Source organism: Tiliqua scincoides, chromosome 3, assembly GCF_035046505.1.
Source record: "Tiliqua scincoides isolate rTilSci1 chromosome 3, rTilSci1.hap2, whole genome shotgun sequence".
Classification (NCBI taxonomy): domain Eukaryota; kingdom Metazoa; phylum Chordata; class Lepidosauria; order Squamata; family Scincidae; genus Tiliqua; species Tiliqua scincoides.
Window position 1 is genome coordinate 113,388,786 of NC_089823.1, and position 26,970 is coordinate 113,415,755.

At 41.9% G+C, this 26,970-nt stretch overlaps 1 protein-coding gene across 1 annotated transcript in view; it reads left to right on the forward strand.

Moving 5' to 3' along the window:
- Window positions 1–26,970, forward strand: part of MYCBP2 (MYC binding protein 2) — a 187,656-nt gene that overhangs the window by 29,293 nt on the left and 131,393 nt on the right. The window contains exons 5-17 of the mRNA XM_066618790.1: window positions 1,250–1,446; window positions 2,327–2,569; window positions 2,797–2,868; window positions 3,729–3,825; window positions 6,808–6,881; window positions 11,847–11,985; window positions 12,524–12,600; window positions 14,041–14,245; window positions 15,204–15,368; window positions 15,950–16,108; window positions 20,246–20,450; window positions 23,569–23,714; window positions 25,586–25,687. Of these exons, the coding sequence (XP_066474887.1) occupies window positions 1,250–1,446; window positions 2,327–2,569; window positions 2,797–2,868; window positions 3,729–3,825; window positions 6,808–6,881; window positions 11,847–11,985; window positions 12,524–12,600; window positions 14,041–14,245; window positions 15,204–15,368; window positions 15,950–16,108; window positions 20,246–20,450; window positions 23,569–23,714; window positions 25,586–25,687 (1,881 nt within the window). The remainder of the gene's footprint in view (window positions 1–1,249; window positions 1,447–2,326; window positions 2,570–2,796; window positions 2,869–3,728; window positions 3,826–6,807; window positions 6,882–11,846; window positions 11,986–12,523; window positions 12,601–14,040; window positions 14,246–15,203; window positions 15,369–15,949; window positions 16,109–20,245; window positions 20,451–23,568; window positions 23,715–25,585; window positions 25,688–26,970) is intronic.

Consider the following 26,970-nt stretch of genomic DNA (forward strand, 5'->3'; position numbering starts at 1 on the left):
ATGCACATAGTTTAATATTCTGTGGGCCCAATCCTAACCAATTTTCCAGAGCCAACGTGGCCATAATGCACCACCGAGTAAGGGAACAAATATTCCCTGACATTGAGGAGGCATCTGTGACTGACCCCTCCCCCCCCCACTGCAGGATGCAGTGCATGCCCTGTTGGTATGGCTGCATCAGCACTGGAAAGTTGGTTAGGATTGTGCCCTAACTCAATGTATACATTCTCAATCATATATTCACCAACATACAGGCATGTCTCAGTATCCACATATAATGGGAATCCGTGGATACCGGGGACATCCCCTGAGCTTATTAGCATCTTCACCTGGGTAAGTCTTAAAATTGCACTAATGGGTGCACATAGGGGGGCACGGGGATCCCGTATCTGTGGATAAGTGAATCTGCAGATATGGATCTGTGGATATGTGTCCCTCTCCCCTGGTAAATCCTCAGACCTCTAAAAAATCAGCTTTTGAATCAGGATTTTAAGAAGGTGCCCAAGAGCCAGTGCAGACATTTTTGGAACCAGTTAAATATTGTAAATAAACACTCAACGAATGGGCAAGTGTGGAGTGGGAGCTTGGAGGATCATAGGGGCCATTTCTGTGCTTAGAATAAATGGCAAGATTCTATTTTTTCTATCCGGGGAAGAAGCCCCTGCAATTTTCCATGACGGTCTGTTTTGGAAACTAATTGAATTATGAAAAAATGAATTGAAAAATGATTTGAAATGAAATCCATTGAATCTTCCTAAGGTGGTGGTGGTGGTTGTTGTTGTTGTTATTATTAACAGTATTTATATACCGCTCTTCAACTAAAAGTTCACAAAGTGGTTTACAGAGAAAAATCAAATAACTAAATGGCTCCCTGTCCCAAAAGGGCTCACAAACTAAAATCTAAATCTAAGGTTTTGGTGTGAACAGTTGTGGAACAATGTATTTCTTGTGAAACCAAGGATTCTTTACGATGTCATGTAGATATTTATTTATTCCTTGAAAATATTTCAGTTTGAAATTAATTATATTAATTAACAAATAAATAGCTCTCAGTAATCCTTATTGGGCACAGAGTCAATTACCAGTATTGTTACCAGCATGCATTTTTGGCAGTCGGTGATTTCCTCCCCACATGAAGAAAGCAATTATCTTGTCTTATATTGCTGGTATTTCTTCAGCCTGTTAGGTGATTTTTGCTGCATGTTGACAACCCCTACTTTGTGTCAGTAACCTTTTGTTTTATCTTCAGAATCTCTGTTCCAGCTTCTTCTAGAAATAACTGTTCGGAGTACTGGAATGAATGACAGTACTGGTCAGTCTTTGACTGCACTTTCATGCGCTTGCCTCTTCAGTCTGGTGGCTGCATGGGGAGAAACTGGAAGAACACTTCAGGCAATCTCTGCTATCCTTACCAACAATGGGAGCCATGCTTGTCAAACAATCCAGGTGTTTTGATAAAACTACTCCGCCTCTAGAATGAAAGATGGTCAATGTGAATGCTATGGGTTGCCTTAGAAATGTTATGCAATTGACCCAAATGTAGTTTGTCCTTTCTATGAAGCTGATAGATTCCCCCCTCCGTAAAATTGGCATGTTACTATCCTATTTCCTATTTTGTAACTACTCAGAATGAGATAGCTTAGTTAGCAGGTGTGAAATTTTGGCTATATATATTTTCATGTACACAAGGAAGCTTTGGAGTTGTGCTTCTTGAACAATAAAGCACTTTTAAAATTGGGAAAAGAAGCAGTTTGATTTGGCATAGGGGGTCTGTTGCTCAAAGGAAAAAAATCAAACATCTCACAGCTAGCTGCTTTGTATCCCTGCTGTAGTAAATAGGGACACCTTGAGAACAGCTAACAAAATGTAAATACCTTGTGGTTGTGATTTTTGTGCTTCTTCTGTAATATCTACGGGAAATCCATGTAAGGTAAATGTGCACCCTATAGGTACATCTGAAGCCTATATATATATATTTGTCATAATGAATTCCCCTTCAGATATTACAAAAACAAGAAGTGCTAGGCACTTTTGTATCCAGGTGTCAGTACTAATTACAACATCCATAGCTCTCTAAGAAGCTTTCTGACTGTAAAGGGACCTTAGAAATTGTGTGTATGTGTAATCAAAATCTTCTAAGCATGCACCACTGGAAATAAATAAATCTTACAGCAAGCAAAATACTTATAGTATAATGTGCTCATCATTTTGTCATTCACACTGAATCAATTGGTTACAAATAACTTAGAGCGATCTATTTTTTCCTCAGAATTGTTGAGCTAACGTTTCTAATAACTGACAATGATACAATGTTTTCTTCATTTAGGTGCCAACTATCTTAAATTCCCTCCAGAGAAGTGTGCAGGCGGTTTTGGTGGGCAAAATACAAATTCAAGATTGGTTTAGCAATGGAATTAAGAAAGCCGCACTTATGCACAAGTGGTCATTAAAGGAAATTTCTGTGGATGATGATGATCAGTGTCTTCTTCAGAGTGATGGTTATTTCCTATATTTATTATGCAAAGATGGACTCTACAAAATCGGTTCTGGATACAGTGGAACAGTTAGGGTAATATAGATTTTTCTCTTGGACCATTAGTTGTATACAAATGTTTTTAGAATAATTTTACTGTTGTAGCAGTACTTAATACGAGTACTCGTAAATCAGAAGATATATCGGTTAACATCTGTGTGAGGGTTGCCAGCCAAATTTTCACTGTTTTGCATTTCATATCATTGGTTTAAAAATTGCCAATTTTAATAATTGTCGGATTTAACTGTTTTGCTGTATTGCAGGGTCACATATACAATTCCACGTCTCGGATCAAAAACAGAAAAGAAAAAAAGTCTTGGTTGGGTTATGCTCAGGTAAGAGAAGGCAACTCTACAAATTGGTATGAAATCAAACCAACCCATTATCTGGGCTAAATTTGGATAAAACATTGCATAATTTGTTAACATTTCTTTTGGGTAAATAGAAAGGAAGGTAATATCTCTGAGTTTTACTTCTATAATGTAACGCTTTTTCCCAAAAAAAGGCATACGTGGAGACTAACTCATAATAGAATTATGCTCAATGAGTGGAAATGGGGAGCAGTCTTAAAGTGCTGTTCTGTGACTGTATATCAAGAGAGGAATTTTTGACCTCCATGGTCTATATCCTAACCTGCTGATAATGTGCATGAACATGTGCGGCTGCTGATCATGGGAAAACAACAAAGAACTAGATTTTTTGGCCTCGAATTTCACTCACTATGGTTGATAGCTGTTGGATGTCATACCATATGTTTGGCATTGAACTTCATAGCTACTCTGCATGGAGGACAGAATGTAAATGTTGCTGATGGCTGCTTGTAAGATTCATAGGAGTAAACAGGGGAAATACACTCAGAAATGGTTCTAACGTTGTAAGAAATGTATTAGTCTTTATATAGCTGCACTCAGAACTGAACTGTTGTCATAATGACATCTTATTCAAAGATTACATTGACGTGAATTGGATGTTACGGTACCATGGTGAGTGTTAACAATGCATTCAGTTGTTTTGAGACTCATTTATCAAGCAGTCAGTTTATTATGTGGGTCTGAATATACACGCCAAGATCAGATGAACAAATTTAAGGCAGTTTCAAAACAGATAAACAAGATAAAATGAAAATGGTATCAAGTTGTAGTACTGTGGACATAGTTCTGAAACTTGCATGATCATTCTTTGATATTTTTAACAGGGTTACTTGTTATATAGAGATGTGAACAATCATGGCATGACAGCCATAAGAATAAATCCTGAATCTTTGGAGCAAGATGGCACAGTAACTTTACCAGGTATGGGAATCGAATTGGCTCCCTTGGGAACATGAATGCTGCTTATAATAAGGTTTCTTATTCCGAAGACAATCAAAAATATAAAATTTAATATTTACTATATAGGTGTGCTCCTGTATCCATAGCGGTTCCGTTCCGGAACCCCCCACAGATACCTGAATCTGCAGATACAGAGGAATGCCCCTCCTCACCCTGAGCACCCTCCAGAGGCAAGGGGAAGCAGAACTCCCCTTGTCTCCGGAAGGGGTGCTCAGGGGGTTGTGGACCCGATCAGCGGTTAAGTGAAACTGCAGATATCAGATCTGCGGACACTTGATCCCCCTGTATGTCATTAGAAATTCCTGAGTAAGAGACTATCTCTAATTCCTGACTGATTTACCATGTCAAATTAGAGCATCTCTTTCAAGTGAATTCCACAATTTAAGATGCCAAGTAATTGGACTTAATACATTATTGATGTTGCAATCTGCTGGCTTTCACCAGTGAAAAATGAAAAGGAAATATCAAAGGCCATGTATTAACTTTCTAGAAATAATTCGGTTTCCCAGTCCTTTCTATCAAGGTGCAAATGTAAGGGAAAATGAAGGGCAAAATGGGGTGTAGTGCCTTGCAGTTAGTAATGACATTCCACTCCCTGCTCCAGCTTCATTCTATTCTTTCTCTCTGGGTGAACTGAAATCAGACTGAGGAGAGTCGTTGCTGCCACTACTTGAAACTAGAGAGCTGAGACAGGAGGAAGCTGCCTTAGGAAAGCCTTGCTGTCAGGTGGGCAATAGCATCAAGCATTTAATAGGGGGTCCTATTAAAACAAACCAATAGTGGAACTTGTATGGTCTGGTAGGTGGGGCAACCTGCCTCCTCATAAGTGAGCTGAGATTAGGCAGGTAAACTGTATAAGAGTCTTATCAAAAGGCTGAAAAATCAAAACAGGACAGTATTAGCATTACGCCTGATAATTCAAGTGGTGCTCCTCTGATATTGGGCAGAAGGGAGAAATTGTCCCTCTTTACCTCTGCACAATGTCTTTTCTAGTGGCTGTTTGCTGGTATTTCTTCTATATCTTTTTAGATTGTGAGGCCTTTTGGTAAAAGGGACCATTTAGCTTGTTTTTTTCTCTAGCCACTTGTTTTGTTGAAAAGCAGAATGAATGAATGAATGAATGAATGAATGACAAGTCACTGATCAACTACCAAATGGAGAAAGGGAAATTGGCTAGGATACTGAAAGGCAAATGGAAAATAAACAAAAACCCTAGTGTGATAACTGTGTATGATCCCTCTTCAACTTATTTCATGCTATTCCAGGGTCCTGGTTCTGGTCACTTTCAGCAAAGTTAGTAGGTGAGCCCCCCTGCCCCCGCATGAAGCCGCAGATACTTCCAATTTCCAACCTAAAAACATTTGCGCAAAGGGGCATGTGGGAGACCTTGCTATTTATAGCTTGTGGTTAACCAGGTCTTAGCCATAGAATTGAGTACAGGGAGTTGGCACCTGGTTTACTGAATTTCCCAGTCTTGGAAGTCAGTTTGGCTTCATGATCCAGTGATTTGACTCAGAGCCAGGCTCTTTGTTAACGAGTCAGTTGGGAAAAGATAATCAGAAAATTTCAGGATGCTAAGACATCACAGAAGCGTCTAGGGTGCTACTAAGGTCCAAAACAGGTGGGAAAATGGCAAAAATAGGGAATAATTAGGGATTTTCACTGCAGTGAGTGTGTATGAAATGGCGCTCTCACTGCTATAGACTATATAAATCAGGGGTGCTCACACTTTTTTGGCTCGAGAGCTACTTTGAAACCCAGCAAGGCCCGGAGATCTACCAGAGTTTTTTTTACAATGTTCGCGCCATCATAACATATAACATTTATGTGTATGATGTATGTTGGTGTACCTTGAGCCCCACTGAGTATAACAGGACTTACTCCTGAGTAGACATGCCTAGGATTAGGCTGTGAGGCTGCAATCCTAGCCACACTTACCTGGGAGTAAGCCCCATTGAGTACAATGGGGCTTACTCCCGGCTTTCCTCCTAGAGGCACCTGAAGGGGGGGTCGGCACTCCGCGATCTACTCATTTTGCCTCGCGATCTACTGGTAGATCGCGATCCACCTATTGAGCACCCCTGATATAAATGTTTCTGGCAACTCTTCACTCACTTTTTAGAATACAAAGTAACTGACAGTGGGGCAGCAGCTTTTATATGACAGAATGAGGTCTGTTCTGAGAGTGTGTGTTATGGAAATGCTGCTTTCTAGCACTCTTACAAGATGAAAGGTACTGCCTTCTCTTTCACATTTTATTAAAGGTGACATATAGCCAGTTAGCTCAGCATGTTGTTGGCTGTGCAGTACTTAGTGCTGAATATTGGGGTGTGTGTGTGTGTGTGTGTGTGTGTGTGTGTGTGTGTGTGGTTTTCCTCCAGTCCCCTCCAGTCCAGGAATATTGGTGGCTTCAGTTGCCCTTAGTCTCATGGATGTGGGTATGGCCTTGCTAAAGGCAGGGGAGAATCTTTTCTACCTCCCAATGATTGTGAAGTCTATTCACCTGTTCTACTTCTGTTTGACTTTATTTTTAAAGAGTAACTGTTTGTTTTATCTATTTCCTGGTAGACAAAGGTTATTCCTTACTGATTGGGAAAGTGCTTTCATACTTGTGTTCTGTTAATCTGTTTTACCACGCAGCTAATATATTTTACTGTATGTTTGTAGGTGATTGTTTCACTTATTGTTTTTGTATTCTAAACCAATGGTTCCCAAACTTCGGTTCCTACAAAAGCTTGTGCCACACTAAATTTTTCAAGCAGGGTGCCCCGGAAGACTGTTTGCTGCAACTGCTTAATATAAATGGAATTTACATTCTGCTTTTATCCTATATATTTCCTTTCTATATAGACCTTCTATTTGCTTCTGAATCATTGTGGAAAGATGGAAGGCAAAATATTCGTTTAATGTAAGTTGATATAGCATTTTTTTTTGTCTATGCAGATTGCCAGGCTGAGGGGCAGAATATCCTTTTCACAGATGGAGAGTTTATTAATCAGATAGCAGCATCTAAAGATGTAAGTATAGGTGTTCTTTTTTGTGTATTTTTAAATCATGGTTTAAAATCTAAATGCTACTCTCAATTCTTCATTTATTGTCTAGGGTTGTGAATATGGTATACCTTCTAATATTTCTTTTATAGAGAGGAGGATCACTTTATCTGTGCATTGTTGCTACAGGTGTGTGCTTTGCAATGGGGGCCAATTAAATCTAAATGAAGTGGTAGACTTTAGTTCATTGCTTATGAGATGTGTTTATTATTGTTCTTGGTAACTGGGAGATTTTAACATAGATCTTGATGGCTGTTACAACAATAATTTGTTAATCTGTGGAATATGGTCTGCTATTGGCCATCGACATATTTATTCAGGGCTAAAGTACATATTGCTTGTAATGTTTGTTTCTTAACAAGGTGAGGAGGAAGGAGAATGGGCAAATGGCAACTGAAATGCAGCAAAGCCATGGGAGGGAACAAGGTACCTCCACCCATGTTTCTGATTGAGATTCCCCTTTTGATTTGTTTACATTAGGCAAAAGGTTCCATTTGTTTTCAGCAGCTATTTTTTCCTGTTTTGAACTTGAACACATGGGGGGGGGGTGCGGGAGGAGGGATTGGTACATTGTCCTGAATAGAACCATAGCAGGGTGAAAGTACTAAAGGTACCATATTCCACATTTGGCTCCCCTCCTGCACACGATGTAAATACAAAAGAGGGAAAAAACATATTACATATAACATGTAATGTGTAACTTATCCCTTAAGCTCCTTCTCTTGCTTTTGTAAATGCAAGTCACTCCCCCCTCCCCCATATACACAGGGTCTGAGATTCATTAATTGGAAAACAAATTGAGCAGATAACTTTTGATGCTCAACTTGTGCCGAGGTCAGTTGCATTATTGATCCTTTTAAAAGGGCTGTGCAGTGGTAATACTGGAGATTTCATTTCAGCAAAGTGTAATCTGGGGGAACTGTTCCACTTAATGAATGAAATGATGGATTGAACTGCCTCAATTCAAGACTGAATCAGGGTTTGCTTCCTGTGATGAGTTTGTTGCCTGTTTGGTTGTCAAAAGTGCTTTTATCTGGTTTTCTTTGTGACTGCTTGTTTAGAGCAGAATTAGAAATATTGAAGGCTGGCTTAATTTCAGTCAGTTTGTCTCAGAATACCTGTGTTATTTGGGAAAGCTAGAATATTTTAAAAAATATGAACCTTTATTTTTATATGATTTTTCCTAGCACTTTTTATTGACAGGATTTTATATTTTATGATGTCCAGGCATGTATTTTTTTTCCCTCTTAAAGATCACTTATGACTATGTTGGTTTATATTGTACTGCTTGTATGATGCATTATCACCTAACCTCAGCCATTCCTTGTCTTCTTACACATCTGTCATGGGGATTCTTCATTACTGAATATTTGCCTGCTGACAAATGTATCTATGGTGGAGCATCTGGTGTTTAGTGTTGCTCTCTCACCCACACCTCTCTTTTGGTGATTGAAAGCTTTTCATCGTTCTTATCACCTTCATTTCTGCTGAATACATGCAAGAGCAAGTGTTAGAAGTTAAGCAGTGCAGGGATTTGGGTAAAACTCATGCTTTTTAGTGGACTCATGCTTTTTAGTGGACCAGAAATATGTATATATTTATACTCTCTAAATTAGATATGTAATGCCTGAGTTAATAAGAATCAAAAAATGATTTGCTTGTATTGTTTGTGGGAGAATTTTGCAAAAATATTTAGTGACTGCACTTTTTAAGTATGTGCTATTTAATGTTTGGATCCTGCCACCAATTCTTATGGGCTCTCTGTCTTTTTTTCCAGCAAGATTTTATCTTGTTCTGAAAAGATGATTTCAGGCTAAAAAAAACATATTAAATAAAGAAATGGTCAAAACTGTTGTTCCTTCAAAATGTCAAGTAATGCCTTTTTTTTTTTTTTTTTTTTAAAGAAAATTGACTTTTAGAATACTTTGATAAACCAAGTACTTTGACTTTGTCAAAGTCAGGTAATCATGTTACATAAAAACAGCATATTATTTATGTCTTTGATAGATGGTCTTGAATTTATTAGAAGCTTGCATTTTAATGTTCGTATTAAACAATAGATGTCATTTTTATAGCAGAGTTTTAGAAACAGAACAGATAAAATACTTGAAGCATTAAAGAGTCAGATTTAAATTAACACACGGACCCATAGGTCCTTCTGAGGCAATGTTTTACTTAAATCGCATCCCAATCCTATCCTCCCCAGCAACACCAATACAATGGTGCCAAAATGGCTACTGCTGTATTCGTTGGAGCAAGGGAGGCTGGCGGAGGTCTCCTCGGGGGAAGGAAGTTTTGTCCCCTTACTCTTAGTAAAGCCCTGGGCTGCCCAAGTCTGTGCCAGCTGTTTTGCTTGCGCAGACTTGAGAAGCCCTGTGTTTTGCTTTGTAGTCCAAGGTGAGGCATAGGATCCAGTAGAGGAGGCCTCCAGTGGTCTCGTCCCCTCCCAGGTCAGTCCCAACCCCCAGTTCCATCCTTCCCCTGCCTTGGAATGCTTCCCCCCCCCAAAACCGCACCGCTGAATGGTAGTGCTACCTACCTTTGTCAACTCCTGTGCTGTGTCCTCATGGCTCTGAGGCCCAGTGCCAGTGCTCCCGCCTTGCCTGGTGCCACAAACATGGTTTATGGCACATTTGCGACACCCAGTGCTGGCAGTACACTCGTACTACTGGTGCTTGAGCCCTTACAATGGGACTCTCATTTGTCTTCATCCACCGGGATCAGGTTTGCAAGTTTGAAAAATGAGAACTCCCTATCACCCAGCATTTTGTATAACTAGACAGCTTTTATAGCTTGAGTTTGTAAACCTGAAGCCATACATTTTGCCTTCTTTCTTCTGATTGCCATGCTGTCTTTAATTTTCTTATAAGACTTATTCTACATTCAAAATGATATTAGAAGTTTAATATTTTTGATTATGTTTAACACTGATTCACTTGTTTGCAGGAAGGCAGTTGGCCTGGGAAGGTAGGTGAAAAGCATGTGAAAGACCCCAGTGTTTTTGACAATATTTTGGTTCATTTGTGGTTCTGGCAGATAGTTTATATGTGTTTTGCTGTATGTTGACAGGGGCAATATCAGAAATAGGACAGTACAGAGAATCAAGAAAAACTAAGATTCCTCATTTTACTAACAAATAAGCTAACATGTTTTGGAAGTTCTGTAGGAAACTCACAGTTCTTGTTAGTTTTCTGAATTCTGAGGTGCCAAGTGTAGTTGCTACTTGAAGAACTGGAAATATTCTGTCATTTTAAAAAAAGTATATTTTTATACTGTAGGAACTTAAACTGGTAGTTTCTTTTAGCATCCTTTTAATTGCTCCTTCAGTTTCAAATACTTAATAGTGAACTTGAGTTGCTATGTCTCATGTGAGTTAAAACATCATATTGATAGTAGAATTATGGGTGGGAATATGCAAATAAGGTGCTTCAGGTTATGTAAACCAGACCTTACTACCAGGTACAAGGCAGTTAGTCTTAGGTTAAAATGTCCCTGCTCACACACCTCGTTAAGGTTGGATAGTTGACTGAAGATTTATTGAGCTACAACATTGACACAAAGTATTTTAAAGAGACACCTTTAGGCTGCAATCCTTGCACTTTTTTTGAACTCAGTGGGACTTGCCTCTGAGTAGACATGCATAGGACTGTGCTGTTAGCGGGTCGATGACTGGGTAGCTGGGCTCTGAAACCTATGTGTCTTGGCAGAGCTTGCCAGAGGTGAATCAGCTGTAGAGATCAGCCTGGATCTTGTCAGCTGTGAGGCAGCAAGGGATGGGTAGTACTTCTCAATCTCGACTTCAGACCACCCCCAGCCCCTGGTGTTAAGGTTCTGAGAGCCTATGTTGTCCTGGTCAACAAAGTGGAGTCTAACTGTGTAAGTGCCAGCCTATGCTTTCCAGGCAAGCAGGTCAGTAATCTTTTCTCTCAGTCAGCACAGTAGTAGATCTGAGCTCCCCAGGCAAGCAGACCAGCATTTTTTTTTGTTTCTTAGCTGTGATAGCAGTAGATCTCAGTTCTCTTGAGAAAAACTAGGGCAGGATCCTAGCTTACCGGTTGTAGCAGAACTGCACTCTGTAAACTTCAGCTCTTTGAAGCCATAGTCACTGGAGAGGAAGCAACATTAGCAGAAGAGAGGGTGGTATTAATCAGCATTTTCTTTCCACCTGCTCCCTGTATTTCTTCACTTAGAACTTTGTTCAGCTACTCACCTTTAGTGAGAGTGCAAGACTCATACTTCTCATCAAACAGCTCTCCCAAACCATGGTTCAAAGAAATAGAACATTAATTCAGGTTACATATATTTCTATTTGTACCTTTTTCCATCAAGAAACTTAACTCAGTATAGGCTGATGGAAATTACGAGCCTCGTAAATTGCTTTTCCCCCTCACATCTCAGCAGGCTCTGAACATAGTGTACTCAGGGTGGTACTCTAAAGCTTCATCTGTTATAGTTATGGACTAACATTTCAGCAGTGTGTTTGGCATGTTACATTTATACCCTTATTCAAGTTCATTATCCTCTTACCTTCCAGGTGTCTTTTAATTAGATTTTAGATTAGATTTCTAGATTTTAATTAGATTTTTTCAAGATTTTCCTGACCTTCCGTGGCAATAAACAATAATGTTTAGGATGCATATAGCACTTTTGAATGTACAAAGTGTTTTATTTGTATAATTTTGATACAATCCGTATGACAACCTTATAAGGTGAGTATGTATTGTCTCCGTATTGCACCTGGGAACTGAGGCTAAAGGGCGTGGCATGCTTAAGACTTCATAGCGAGTTCATGACTGGGGTGAGATTTGAACTCGAAAAATTCTGATTCACAGTTCATTCCCTTAGCTATTATGCTACATGCTACACTAGTTCTGTGTGTGTTGTGCACATGTAACAATAATGTTATTGAAGAAAATGTTTTATTTTTCACAGGATGGGTTTGTAGTTCGAATATTTGCAACCAGTACTGAACCAGTCCTACAGCAAGAACTGCAGCTTAAGCTTGCTAGGAAATGCTTGCATGCATGTGGTATCTCATTATTTGATCTGGAGAAAGACTTGCACATTATCAGTAAGAAATCTTTTTTCTATTGTTTTATTTCAAATTCAGGAATTATGCTTTTTGTAACTTCTTTAATTTGAAAAATGTTTAAATGGTAGAAATCATAGCATTTGCATTCAGAATAAAGGAACATTCAGAAATAACTCTTAAAACTCTGTTCAAAAGAGAGAATATGCCACAGTTATAGACCGATGTACTGCATGTGCATACTTTACCACAGTAAACTTCAGTTCATTTATAGGTTTGATCCATGTCTCCACATAATATGCTAACTTGCACCCCCAATTAATTGTTGCTTCTTAACTGGCCACTTATTATTGCTCTTCTAGTTTAATGTCCCAGTGGTTGTGGGGATATTTGCTATGTTTGAATGTTTTCAGTTTTTTTTTTGTGCCCTGCAGTTGTGGTTCTAATGTTAATTTGAAAATACACAGCTCTCTGTGAATGGATGCCAACTGTGCAGAACTGGGTTTGTGATCTGTTGGAGCTTGAAACTACCTCCTTTTTGAAAAACACTAATAACTAATTGCAGTTTCTTAACTCCCAGGTACAGGGTTTGATGAAGAGTCAGCGGTTCTTGGTGCAGGAAGAGAATTTGCACTAATGAAAACAGCTAGTGGAAAGGTAATAGAGACATTCTTTTATTGATAATCAGCTTTTAAATATGTGGTCTTTCAGTGTTAGGATCCTGTCAGCCTAATGGGCTCTTTTCTTTTTCCAACAAAGTTTTATTTCGTTCTGGAAAGTTGATTGCAGAGTAACAAAAATATATTTTAAATAAATAGCACAAAATTATTGTAAAAAAAATGACAAACATTTCTCATTGCACTTTGGTACTGAAAACAAATACTGTTTAAGGTTGTAATATCTGCTTCAAACCTATATGTCAGGGAACTTAGCCAATGAAGGAAGACTGACTGAGAGGAGAAGCAGCTAATGATACACACTCCTATACCTTATTCTCTGTTTTCCCTTTTTACTGGGTCAGTAGATGGGGGAAAACCAATAGTCACATTTGTGGCCACCCAGGCTAAAGTGGAAAGGCAGAGAGGAGAAACCCCCACCCCGGAAACTACAGAACCCCAGGGGTTCTTATTTAAAATCAATTTGCAGTAGTGCCTGTGAGTGATAGAGCATGATAATCCAGTTCATTATTTGTGAGTATGGACTAGGCAAAAAAAAAACCCCAAAAAACACTTATAACTAATTTGTTAAAAATTCAAAAGAAAAAGAAATAAAATGGAGAAAAAAGGAAATAGGAAATAATTGCAAGTGGCTGTTGGAAAATGCCTTTGACTGGATGGATCCAGAGAAAAAGCTTGCGCAAACTGGATATAGTTAGCTTGCTCTCCCATTAGAGGGAGCAAGCAAGCTCCCCGAGAGCAAAACTCACAATATCCCTGACTCATTGCTAACCCAGTGAAGTTTGCTAAGTGTCTTGGAGTAAAAAGAGAAATTCATAATTAATTCCATAATCATATTTAGGGAGAAATACAGTCCCTATTGCTAGCTACTTATTTCAGGAATTCTAGTCCCTTCACTTACTAAAGGCTAAGTAGATGTGCTTTCTGCAGACCAGCATGGAATTTTACAGCAGATGTGGGGGAAACAAACATGAATAACCTTGTGCTTGAATTTAAGTAACCCAGGTTTAATGATGTCGTAGCGTTATCTGATTGGAGTGGTGGAGCACACCTGCATTCCATTCCAACCCTTTACTTAGACTGAAAGGTTTGGCTGCCCTATTGATAAGTGCATGCCAGTTTCTGTAGGAGGGCTTGGCTACTCCAGACATGAAGGACTCAAATCCATATTAGCACATGGCTATCTGGGAATGGCATTTCAAAAAAAGGACAGTTGCAAAAGCACGTCCCAACTACCTTTAGACTGCTGAACCAGCACGAAAACATCTGGAGGATTAGAAGTGACTGAAAATAAGGAAAAATAGACAAAACTAGGAGGCGAGGCAGGGCATTTATCACACTGTCAAATTGCTCTTTTCTTTTTTAAAAATGTGTGTTCTAATTAAGCAAATAAGCTTTAACTTTCGTCTCTTTCCTCCAGATTTACTACACTGGGAAATACCAGAGCCTCGGAATCAAACAAGGTGGTCCTTCAGCAGGAAAATGGGTAGAGTTGCCAATCACCAAATCTCCAAAGATTGTTCAGTTCTCAGTTGGGCATGATGGTTCACATGCCTTACTTGTCGCAGAGGATGGAAGCATTTTTTTCACAGGCTCAGCAAGTAAAGGGGAAGATGGAGAATCAAGTAGGTGTGGGTGGTAATACAATGTGTGATTGATGTCTGCCTTAAAAATCATTAGAGAGATTACAAACTTTGTAATCACCTTTTCTGAAATCACCTTTTCTGATTGTGAAAACACAATCAGCCTCTTGTGTTAGGGATTTACAACCCTTTTTTCTGGGAAAAAAAAAACTTCAATTGATGCTTTCAAAAGATTGAAGTAATCTTTCCCATCTATGTTCAAGTGGAAACATCACTTCCGGTTTTGTCTGGAGAATCCTGAAGTGATGTTCTAAGGCCTTCCAGAGGCCTCCCTCTGAATGACACCAGAGTACAGCTCCAGTCACAGTTGTTGTTTTTTTTGGGGGGGGGGAGCAGTTGCAAGTGAAGGGGAGCAACAACCCAGCAGCTGCGGGGGCAGCAACATTGCCATCCCACATGGAGTGCCCCACAACATTCTGACCCCCCCATCAATGCAGTTGGATGGTGGTAGGAATACAGTTCCTGGTAGGCTCATTACAGATCATTTCTGTATGTAAGGGGATGGATGTGTTTTCATTATTTTTCTTTTAGGACATTTTGTACAGACATTTTTGCACTTTTGTTGGTAATAGTAAGTTTAGTAAGTTTTGCTTTATGCCTGGAAAAGTGTGTGCATTCACACAGAACTAAGATGTTGTAGGTAGTGATTGGCAGTGTTTATTGCCTTCATTCCAAATTGATTTCTGAAAAGGGAAAGAGGGATAAAGTACAGTTACTCTTCTCATGTTGTCAGCCCTCTTTTCTTATCCTTTGAATGTGCAAAAATCCAAATGGAGGAAGTATAGTTGTTATCCACTGCTGCTGTTTCCAGAACAGTTAAAGTTAGAATAAAGATCAATAATTTTTTGCAGGTGTAAACCACCATTATCCTCAAGTACATAGCCATTTGTGTAGCTTATTACTAAAACTTATGTTTTATTATGTTCCTTCCCTTATAAAGCCAAAAGCAGAAGGCAATCGAAACCTTATAAACCCAAAAAAATTATCAAAATGGAAGGAAAGATTGTGGTATATACTGCGTGCAATAATGGAAGTAGTTCTGTCATTTCAAAAGATGGGGAACTATATATGTTTGGAAAGGATGCTATTTACTCAGACAGCACAAGTAAGTTGATATAGTAGATCTTTTAAAGCAAGTAGAATAATTGACTTGGTAAAAAAAAATTATAGGTAACTAGTCATTTGAAATACTTTTTAAAGGAATGGAGGTTGTATGAAGTTGCATTGTAATTATTGTTGTGTTGGTGCTTGTACTGTAGAAATCTGCCTTCCTCTTGTTAGTAGCGTACTCTCCTTTATACTTTAAAGAAAATATATTATTCATAGCAGTATTCTGAGCTGCCTAAAAGCAGGGCTGGGAGTGGTGGGCACAATGTGGATCTCTGATATGGGGCCCCCATCTTCTCTGTGGTGCCTCCATTCACCATGCCGCTGTGCCAAGCCAGACACTTGTGGTGCTACAGCCAGAAATAGTTGGTGGTGACATGATGCTGTGCTCACTGTGCTACCCTCCCAGGCATTGGGATGCCAGCTGCAGCAGAAGGCAATCTGATATGCCTGTCACCCCATGCAGGTCCCCCCACCAAAGCACGGGGCCCAATTTGAGGAAATCAGGTAAATAGTCCTAAGGCTGGCCCTGTTTCAACAGAGAACATATTTTTTACTACTAAATGTGTTTTCTCACAGGTTTAGTAACAGATTTGAAAGGCCACTTTGCAACTCAGGTAGCAATGGGCAAAGCTCATACATGTGTGCTAATGAAGAATGGAGAAGTTTGGACATTTGGTGTGAATAACAAAGGACAATGTGGGCGAGACACTGGCTCCATGAGTCAGGGAGGAAAAGGTCAGTTCCTTTCATGTTCTTGCAATGTTTCAGTTCTCTGTATCTGGTTGTTCTCATAGTTTTGTGGCATTTCATCCATACTGTTCACCGTTTCTTCAGTTTCACTCTTTTTTGTTGTTGTTTTCTGTCTTGGGAGAACTATAGAAAGCACACAAAAAATGGAAAATTCATTTCTGTTTTCCTCCCATTCAGTATCATGCTGCCTTTATAGATGCAGTTGAGGCTGTTAACTTTCTGTTTGTCTGAAGCAGCAGTCTTTCTTTCATTTTATCTGTAGGTAGGTATAACTCACGCCATTAACCTAACATCAAAGCCCTGATTTACGTTTCTTAGCCACAGCCTCTTGGGTACTGTTCATAGTGTAGAAATAGCATCTGTAGTGCTGAACATTTTTTGAATATCTTTGTCTGCTATGTTTCTGGCACTGCTGATTTATTATAATTTAAGAAGTGTCTGTCTCACCTTTCCAATAATATCCCAAGGTGGATCAGAAAAATTTATCATTATTGATTTTATATTATATTTATAGATGATAAAACATTACAGTTTAAAATAGAAAAACAGAATTCCATAATAGATCATCTATAAATCATTAACACGTGATGCTCAGCCTATCATAAATTTATAACCTGCCCATAAGTAAATACACTTAATGGAGAATTTACCCTTGACATATTGTCACAGACCAGTTCTCCTCCATGGAGGCAGTTTGATGTCTGGGGAGATTCTGGAAGGCAGCTACAGCAAAAGATCTAATGGTGGCAGCTATGGCAGTTAGGCTTAGTAATATCTTCATGTCTTTTTAAGTATAACAAAGAGACTGGGATGCCTCCTCTTCACCTTTCCCTTGGGTTATGTCACCATGGCTACTCAAAGTCCCCAGCTCTTCCAGCCTCTGCACAGGAATCAGGTGGTGGCTCTATGTCCCTGTGTTGGCCCAGGATATGGTTCTGGCAGATACTACAGCACCCATCCTGCAAGCCTGAAGAGGGCTTCTTTATAGCCTGGGATTTCAGGCGGCTTCTTGTTAGAAAACCACAGAAAGTTGTCTATGGGCTCCCCCCCCCCCCCAGAATCTTGACAAGAATGTAGATGGGTTGACCTCTTGGTTCTGTTGATTTCCCCCAATGTACCTCCTTCTGGACCCTCTCTAGTCAATTTCCTCCTCCTCCTCCTCCTTATTATTATTATTATTATTAATTTGTACCCTGCCTTTTTACCCAACGGGCACACAAGGCGGCTAACAAACGATTTAAAAATACAACATGAAAAACAGTTAAAAACAATTTACAAAGATTAAAAAGCTAAAAAACAAAACAAACCCCGTGGATTCATATAAAAAGCAAGAACGCCAGCCAACCTGTCAACAATTAAAAGCTTTTTGAAATAAAAAGGTCTTCAGTCCACGCCGAAACGTTAGCAACGAGGGAGCAGTTCTCAGTTCTAAGGGGAGGGTATTCCACAGTTCGGGGGCCACCACCGAGAAGGCCCTCTTCCTGGCTGCCGCCCCTCTCACATCTCTTAGTGGCGGCACAGTCAAAAGGGCCCTCAGTCAGAAGATCCAAGAGCACGGGCCGGATTGTAGGGAAGGAGGCGGTCCCTCAAATACCCTGGACCCGAGCCATAAAGGGCTTTAAAAGTCAAAACTAGCACCTTGAATTGGGCCCGTGAATCAAACTGACGTGCCCCGGCAACCACATGAGCAGCAGCGTTCTGTGCTAGTTGTAATTTCCGGACCGTCTTCAAAGGCAGCCCCACATAGAGCGCATTGCAATAGTCTAATCTAGATGTCACTAAGGCATGGGTTACTGTGGCCAGGTCCGCACAGCTCAGGTACGGTCGCAGCTGGCGAATCTGCCGAAGCTGAGCAAAGGTTCCCCTGGCCACCACCGCCACCTGGGACTCCAGGAGCAGCTGTGGATCCAGGAGAACCCCCAAGCTGCGGACCTGCTCCTTCAGAGGGAGTGCAACCCCATTCAGAGCAGGACGATAGTCCAGCACCCGAGCTGTGGATTTCCGAACCAAGAGCACCTCTGTCTTATCTGGATTTAATTTCAGCTTGTTCGCCCACATCCAGTCCCTAACCACCTCCAGACAGCGATCCAGGACCCCAACTGCCTCCTCAGAATCAGGGGGAAAGGAGAGATAAAGCTGGGTGTCATCAGTGTACTGGTGGCAACCCACTCCAAACCCCCGGATGACCTCTCCCAGCGGCTTCATGTAGATGTTAAAAAGCATGGGGGATAAGATGGAACCTTGCGGCACCCTGAACCTAAGAGGTTGGGGTGCCGAACAGGCATCCCCCAGCACCACCTTCTGGGATCTGTCAGCCAGGAAGGAGTGGAACCACTTCAAAACAGTGCCTCCAAGCCCCAACCCGGCCAGCCGGCCCAGAAGGACACCATAGTGTCGAAGGACATTCGATAGTGTCGAATGCTGCCGAGAGGTCCAGCAGGACTAACAGGGTTGCACTCCCCCTGTCCATCCCCTGGCGAAGGTCATCCACCAAGGCGACCAAGGCAGTCTCCGTCCCGAACCCTGGCCTGAAGCCAGATTGGAATGGGGCCAGTTAATCCGTTTCCTCCAGTACCCTCTGAAGCTGGGACGCCACCACCCGCTCAATCACCTTGCCCAGGAATGGGATATTCGAGACCGGCCGAAAGTTATTTAAGTTAGTGGGATCCAGGGAGGGCTTCTTCAGGAGGGGGCGAACCATTGCCTGCTTCAAGGCAGGCGGGAGCACCCCCTCCCTCAGAGATGAGTTCACCACCCTCCCCGTCCTCCCTCAGAGATGAGTTCACCACCCTCCCAGCCCTTCCCAGGCAGCCCTAATTAACCATGCTGGGCACGGGTCGAGTGGGCAAGCAGCAGGTCTCACACTCCAGAGAATTCTGTCCACATCCTCAGGCTCTACAAGCTGAAAAGAATCCCAAATAGCAGGCTAGATAGGTGCCCCGGGGACATCACTAGACATGCCCACAGCGGCGTCCAAGTCATGCCGAATCTGATCGACCTTCTCTGCAAAGTGTCTTGCAAACTCGTCACAGCGAGCTTCCATGTGCTCCTCCCCACCAGTGGGGGGGGCCAGATGTAAAAGGCTACGGACCACACGAAAGAGCTCAGCTGGACGGTTCTCTGCAGATGCAATGGTGGCAGAGAGATGTGCCCTCTTAGCTGCCACCACCGCCTTAGAATATGCTCTCAACTGGGCCCTAGCCCGTGTACGGTCAGATTTGGCACGAGTCTTTTGCCACTGACGCTCTAGACATCTGCCCTGCCGCTTCATGATCCGCAGCTCCTCAGAAAACCAAGGAGCCGCTCTGACTCTGTGATTGGGCAGAGGACGCTCGGGAGCGATCTCATCCAGGGCCCTGGCCATCTCCGTATTCCAGAGATCGACCAGAGCGCCGGGTGAGTCTCCAGCTCTGGCAGCAGGAAAATCCCCCAGAGCCCTCAGGAACCCATTACCTCTATGCCCTTCCCTCTTCCTTCCATTTCCTCTTTATTGTGTCTGTCCATCATTCCTCATGCCCGTGCTTGCTACTTTCTCCCTTCTCTCCCTCCTTGCCTTTTTTTTGTAATTGGTCTTTCTTGTTCTCCTTTCTCTTCTTCTGTCTGCTCTTTTCTCTACCTCCTGCCTCATACTTTCCTTCCTCTCCTGGGGACTATTCTTTGTAGTTCTTATGGGCTGGGCTTGAGGTCCAGCTGACAGCCATCATCTAGGTTGCCCAATAGTCGAGAGTTGATGACCGCTGATGACATCCCCAGCTGTCACTCTGATCCCTAGCTGATTAGGCTTCCTGACGAGGTGCTGATTAGCTTCTCTGGCTTCCTGACGAGGTGCTGCAGTGAGCACACTCCATGCCTGTTTATTTCTTGAATGTTAAGACTGGCATAGCATGATGCTTAGAGATGATGTATTGCTCATTGTTTTCATTTCTGGCAAATTTGTGAGTGTTGTATAACTTTACCTCCTTGCCTTGACTGAATTTTTTAGTGCTCTTTGAATATTTCTGGTTGTGGAGCGGTTACAAAATTACTACAATGTTGTAATTACTACAAAATTACAGTGGTTTTGGTTTTCCTTTTTACTGTATTGACTTATGAAACTTGTTACAGTATTTCTATCTTGTGTAGGTTTTGGAGTTGAGAACATGGCAACAGCAATGGATGAGGATTTAGAAGAAGAACTAGATGAAAAAGATGAGAAATCTATGATGTGTCCACCTGGCATGCATAAATGGAAGCTGGAGCAGTGCATGGTATGCACTGTTTGTGGAGATTGCACAGGTTATGGAGCAAGCTGTGTTAGCAGTGGACGTCCTGACCGAGTACCTGGAGGGTAAGCAGAAATGTTGCATACATACCTCTGCAGATACTGGATAAAAGTGTTCACAGGATATGTATATGAATACCATTGTTGTATGTAAATATGTTTCTCCTTCACTAGTATACTACAAGTATCTAGAAAAAAGACCCCATAAGAGTGTGTTTTAGGAAGAAAAATAAGGCATTGGTTCCTAAGAGCAAATTCTGAATTCCTTCCAGCTATATGAATTTCCTTTATCTGTACTGTTTTGTGATTAATAGTTCTACAGTGCAACCCCATTCATGTCTACTCAAATGTAAGTCCCATTGAATTCAGTGGTTCTTACTCCCGGGTAAATGTGTCTAGGATTGCAGCCTCAGATACCTATTCTAGATTAATCTTGAAGATCAAGAAGTTTGAGCTATGATATGTGGCAGATGCCTACAGAACACCTTAGACACACTGCTAATGTTCTTGTTGATATTGGGAAGAGTAACTTATGGAAATGTATAGCAGTAAGCAATATTTTGGGGTGTCCCTGATTTTTGGTATTATGCTATTTAAAAATGTGATGCTATTGTCACAATGGTCCTGAGCTGGAGTTAGGAGAGGATCAGGGCAAAAGGAAGCTTTCTTTCCACAGTAACTGCTGCCAGCCCCTCAAGTGTCTACCCCATCCTTCCATCCCACCTCCACCATGGTCCACTTTTAGCTGCATGCCCTTCCAAACAGCTTCTGCATATTATCCAGTTACGTATACCCCCACTTTCAGCCACTGTGCTCCAGTCACTTCAGGAGCTCCCATGGCAGAGAAAGGAGGAATAAAAGATTGCCCCCTCCCAAATGAGGGTAAAACTATTAACATTCAAAGAACTATTAATGGAGGCACAGGTGGCAGACAACCCAAACGTCAAATGAAACAAAAAGGTTTTGAGCTCTTGCTGAAACACCATGAGAGAAGGGGTAGATCTTAATTCACCTGGTAGGGAGTTCCACAATTGTGGCTTGCCCCATGCTGCTATCCCCCTAACTTGGGAGAAAGGCGGCACTCACAGAAAAGCCCCCTCAAATGACCTAGCTCTTGTCTCTGCTCATATTTACCTTTGCAGTACATGGGAATATCTACCATATACTGGCACCAACCTGCTCCAATTTCTGGCTTATTTTAACTGGGAAAATATTCCCCAGATGTGCTTCAAAAGGAGAAAATCTCACACTCAATCTCTACCTGACTTTTCCCACTAACTCTACTCCCAGGGAAAGGGATCAGCACATCAGAGTCCTAACCATTCCGAGGGGAAACACCCCTTTGCTCAACACCCAGTTGTCAACCACCTTTCATCCCAGGGAAAGGAATTTCACAAAGGGAAAAATCCACCTCTGTGAAATCTGTTTTTTCAAAAGTAATACAGGTCAGCCCTTGGAATCTGTGGGGATTCTGTTCCTGGAACCCTTTCAGCTGCCAAAATCCACAGTTTGAATTTTCAGGTTTTGGACCCCTTAAAATCTCAGAAGGTGACCAGAGCTGTGTTCCATTCGCACCCGGAGTTTGTTCTGAGGCCCACCCGCAGCCTTCAAAATGTCCATTTTGGGCAAAAAAACACAAATTCCAATTTCTTGTGAAAACTGGAAGAAACATTTATATGCCTTTAAAAGCCTGTAGAGGCCATGGGTAGACATGCACAGCCTCTGTGGGCCTCAGGGCACCCTCTGGACGTGACTGGAGCAGAGCTTCGTTCATAGGATCCTGGTGGGCCCACCCCCGCATGTTCGTAACCCATGGATTATGAAATCCATCTAAGCATTGGAAGCTCAGATTTCTACTAGACAAGAGAAATGGAGCCAATGGGGATGGGTGGGAACGGAGCTCAGGCTCTAGAACCAGTAGCACTGGGGAAAAGTGGTAGCTCACCCGTGTCCCTCACATGCTTTGCTTGGGACACTAGAAGGTAAGAAGGGGTGAACAAGCAGAGCAGAGAAGAATCATTCTTCCCCCTCCTTTGGGTAGGAGGTTCATGGCAGCTTACAACCTGGCAAACTATGGGGGAAAGGGTGTTGTGGGATGGGGAGCGGGGAGGAAATTGAGCTGGGCATTACTCTTCACAACAGAGGCCACTATGCAGTGTTTGCACGTGTTTGCAATATGCAATTGTAGATATAGTGTGATAGATTCTAAGTCAGCAGTTTCCAGACTGGTGGGTTGCAACCCATCGGGAACTGGAAATGGGCCAAATCTCCTTAAGGGGAATGGTCTAGGAATGGGTCCCCGATGGTGCCACAGTGGGGACATCCCCATGTACCTGGGGGTGTCCTACAACCTTCTGGAGGATCCTTGAGGCTTGCAACCACCTCTGTGATTCTCTGCACAGCTGCAGTGAGCTCTGTTCTGCTATTGGAGTTCACTTCTGGTTTGTGTGATCGCAGACTTGAAGTGAGCTCCAATAACAGAACAGAGATAATTGCAGCCATGTAGAGGATTGCAGAGGCAGGTACAAGCCTCCAGGTGGCTGCAGGATGCCCCCAAATACATGGAGAGGTCCCTTTGGCGCCGCGATCACTGCAGCTCTGTTGATGCCACCTCCTGCTCCTACCCCACCCCCGCAATAGCTTAATGCAGTCCCAAAGTCTTGGTAGGACAGTGGGAACTGCTGTTCTGAGTGATTTAGGAAATGAGTATCAAACTGCTAGTCATCCTCAGTGTGTTTGATAAAAAGCTCCTACTGGAGTATGACTCAATTTTCAAAGAAAATAAGCGGATCACTGTATAAACTTCATTGTTGATATTTTCCCACCCATATTCTGAATAATGGTATGGGCTGAGTATAGTAATTCATGCTACAGGAGTGTCTGGATTGAGAGCTGTGTCCCTATGCTGTTTTGAGTGTGTTTTTTCTGTTTTGTCTACTGGTCTACCAAAAAAGGCTCTCAAGAGACCTGATAACCCATTTATTTGGGATTGGGAAACAAAAGCCAATTACAAGCAACTTTAATGATTCTGCCTAGTATTGTGTGTAAAGTGTAAACTAAAAAGTATAAAATGACATAACGAACAGATGGTGGATAAGAACATAAATACTTTTGATTCTGAATATTTAAATGTGTCCATATTGTATCTTTCTTCGGAGTAAAGCAATAATCGTACTTTCCATAGAATTTGTGGCTGTGGCTCTGGTGAGTCTGGCTGTGCTGTATGTGGATGTTGCAAGGCCTGTGCTAGAGAGCTGGATGGTCAAGAGGCAAGGCAAAGAGGAATTCTTGATGCTGTAAAAGAGATGATACCCCTTGATCTTCTGCTAGGTAAGTGATCTGAAATTAGAAACATGGAAGAACTTGTGAAAGGCTTAGTTGTTAATAGTAATATAAGATTATCTCCTTGTTCCTGAACTGAAGCGAACATAGTACAGGGCGTCCTGCATTATCCATGGCGGTTCCATTCCAGGAAACCAGTGGATAATGAAATCTGTGGGTTTCGAGGGGCTTGTAATCCTCCAGAGGTGATGGGCACTGTGCTCTCCTTGCCTCTGGAGAATGTTCTGAGAGCCAGGGAGGGCACACGTGACCTCCCTGGCACTCAGAATGCCGTCTAAGGCCTTTAGGATGCCTTAGATTCAGTCACATCTGGTTTTCTGAAAAAAATGGGTGAGGCAGCCTTCTAAGGCAGCCATTTTCAACCACTGTGCCATGGTACACTGGTGTGCCACAGATGGTCTGCAGGTGTGCTGTGGGAGTTTGGGGAGGATCATTTGTTAGCATAGACACTGCAGTGTGCCTTGTCAATTCTCAGAAAACTTGGTGATGTTCCTTAACAATTTAAACACCTTGTTAGTGTGCCATGAGATGAAAAAGGTTGAAAATCACTGTTCTAAGACTTCCCAGAGGCCTTAGAAGGGGTTCTGAGGGCCAAGGAGGCAGCATGCAGCTTCCCTGGCCTTTAGAACATCCTCCGGAGGTGACGAAAGTGCAGCTCCAGTTGCCTCTGGAGGGTCCATGTGGGTCTGACACACGGAATAGGGAACCAATGGATAATGAAATTCATGGGTCCCGAATCCGTGGATACAGTAGACACACTGTACTGATATTAAATTGTTATTTTTTGAATTTTCCTCCCTCCCTCCCTCAGTTACTTACTTACTTACTTAAACCAGCTTAATTTAGGAACCTGAAAACTGCTCTGCAAGTCATCTGCAGTTGATTAACTGATGCTGATCCCCATTCTCTTTAATAGCTAAATATTTAAAAAGTCAATGCTTGACTTTTCAGTCAGTAGCTTTCTCTACTTATTTTGAGTAAAGTACGTTTTATTCTTATGCTTCCTTAGTATTCCTTTTGATGGTAATGATAACACTATTTTACTAATAAAACAGTAAAATCTTGTGTTCGTTCTCTCTGTCTCCCCCAAATGGGAGAAGAGCGTGCTTGCCAGTATTTGACAATACTCCACAGAGGGGTTCTTACAGAAATATTACAGGTATAGCTTCTCTGTATGTGGATCTGGGACCTGTGGTTTTAATGAACTATGTGTTTCAAACCCACGGTGGAGGACTGACCTAAGCTCCTGGAAGTGTCTCCGAGCCCTTCTGAAGCCCACTGGAGGTGTTTGATGGGCACTTCCAGAGAGTGCTGGGGATTGCAGGGGAGCTTTCTGAAGCCCATAGCGCAGTGGTTCCCAAACTGTGAGCTGTGTCTCCCTGGGGATTCACAGAAACCAGGCAGGGGAGCCACAGAATCCTTGCCCCAAACCCGCTGCCCTATACAGTGTTTAGGATTATAGCCCTAATGGTGAGCTGTGGCCAATGGCCCAGTAGGTGAGAAGAGCCTCCAGTCAAAAATGTTTGGGAACCACTGCTGGAGAAGCTGCACACAGCATCTGTGGGTCTCAGAGATGCTCCAGATGGCAACTGGAGAACATCTCCAGTTACTTCTGGAGGTAATATGGGACCCACCCATGGATTTGTTTATCCGTGGATTTTGGTATCCATGGGGGGTGTCCAGAAATGAATCCCCGCAGATACTGAGGAACATGCAGGCTCAAGGCATACGCTTACTCATAACTAGGGTTTAAAGTGACCAAGAAGTACTAGTGTACGGTACGTACATAGTGTGTGTGAGACAACTGTAGCAACATGTGGATATTGACCTTTGTGGTCTTTCTCTGTTAATTGATACAGCTGTCCCTGTGCCTGGAGTTAATATTGAAGAACATCTCCAGTTGCGGCAAGAAGAAAAGCGGCAGCGTGTGAACCGGAGGCACAGGCTGGAAGAAGGAAGAGGTGAGCAGGATTTGTTTTTTACTGACTAAGGGTGCAATCCTAACCCCTTGTGTCAGTGCTTTCCAGCTCTGCCATAGCGGTGCCAGTGGGACATGTGCTGCATCCTGCATTTGGGCATCACTCATGGAGGCCTCCTCAAAGTAAGGGAATATTTGTTCCCTTCCCTCAGAGCTGCATTGCCCTTATGTCAGTGCTTGAAAGCACTGACATAAGGGGTTAGGATTGCGCCCAAAGTCAGAAAAGCAAAATAAAATTCTAAGAAACCGTAAGATTATCAGCTTATAAAATCTGGAAACAAGCTTAAGGAAGCTTGTGGTGTGTAGAATCTGGTTATAAATGTTTTTATGTTGTTTTATTGGGCTTGAAGAGTGCTTCACTTGTACCTTATCTGTGCCAAAATATTTTTGTGGAAGGAATGAAGATATCTTTCCAGCAGAGACTTCATTGTGTATGCTGTTTAAAAGACAAACAAAAAAAACCCCACAGTTTTAACAAAGTAACTTAAGGGAATGTAGTCTTTTTTTCTTTCTTTGGAGAGAAATGGTAAAGAATGTCTATGTTAAATAGTGCTGTGACTTGTGCAATACTTGTGCAATACTTGTGCAAAAATTTGAGTGAATTCTGATATTTAATGGGTAGAATTGTGTTGGCACAGAGTGATCATTATTTGGTTTTTAGTGGTGTGCTACTTGAAGTGCAATGTGTGAATAGGCTTAACAGATGGAAGGAGGAGTTGAGGCAAAACCCCACTAAGTCTGTCTTTCACATTATGGTGAAGGGAGCCAGTGCCTACCTGAAAAAACTTGGTTCTCTCAGCAAATGTAAGGATTGCATTCTCAGTGAAGATGTACTTATTTACATTATTTGTATTCTGCCGCCACCACCACCCCAGCATCAGTGGGGCACCCAGAATGGCTTGTAATGACAAAATGAAAAACAAATTGAGTAAAACTTGGCATTAAAAATATAAGATTTTAAACCCAAGAGCAAGCTATTAATCAAACAGAAGAAGTGGAAGACAACAGTAAGTAAAGTGGGTGGGTATATATAAATCTGAATTTAAAAAGTTTTTAGTCCCTGCCAGAAGGCCAACATTGGAGGCTATAGATAATTCGAATGAGTTCCACAGCATTGATGCCACTCCCTCTTGTCGCTGCCAATCTAGCTTCAGCCATAGGTAGCACTTGGAAAATGATCGCAGAGGATGAATCAGTTCACATGGGAGAAAGCAGATCCTCAGGTACCCCAGTCTCAAACCATGAAGATATTTGAAGGTCAAAACT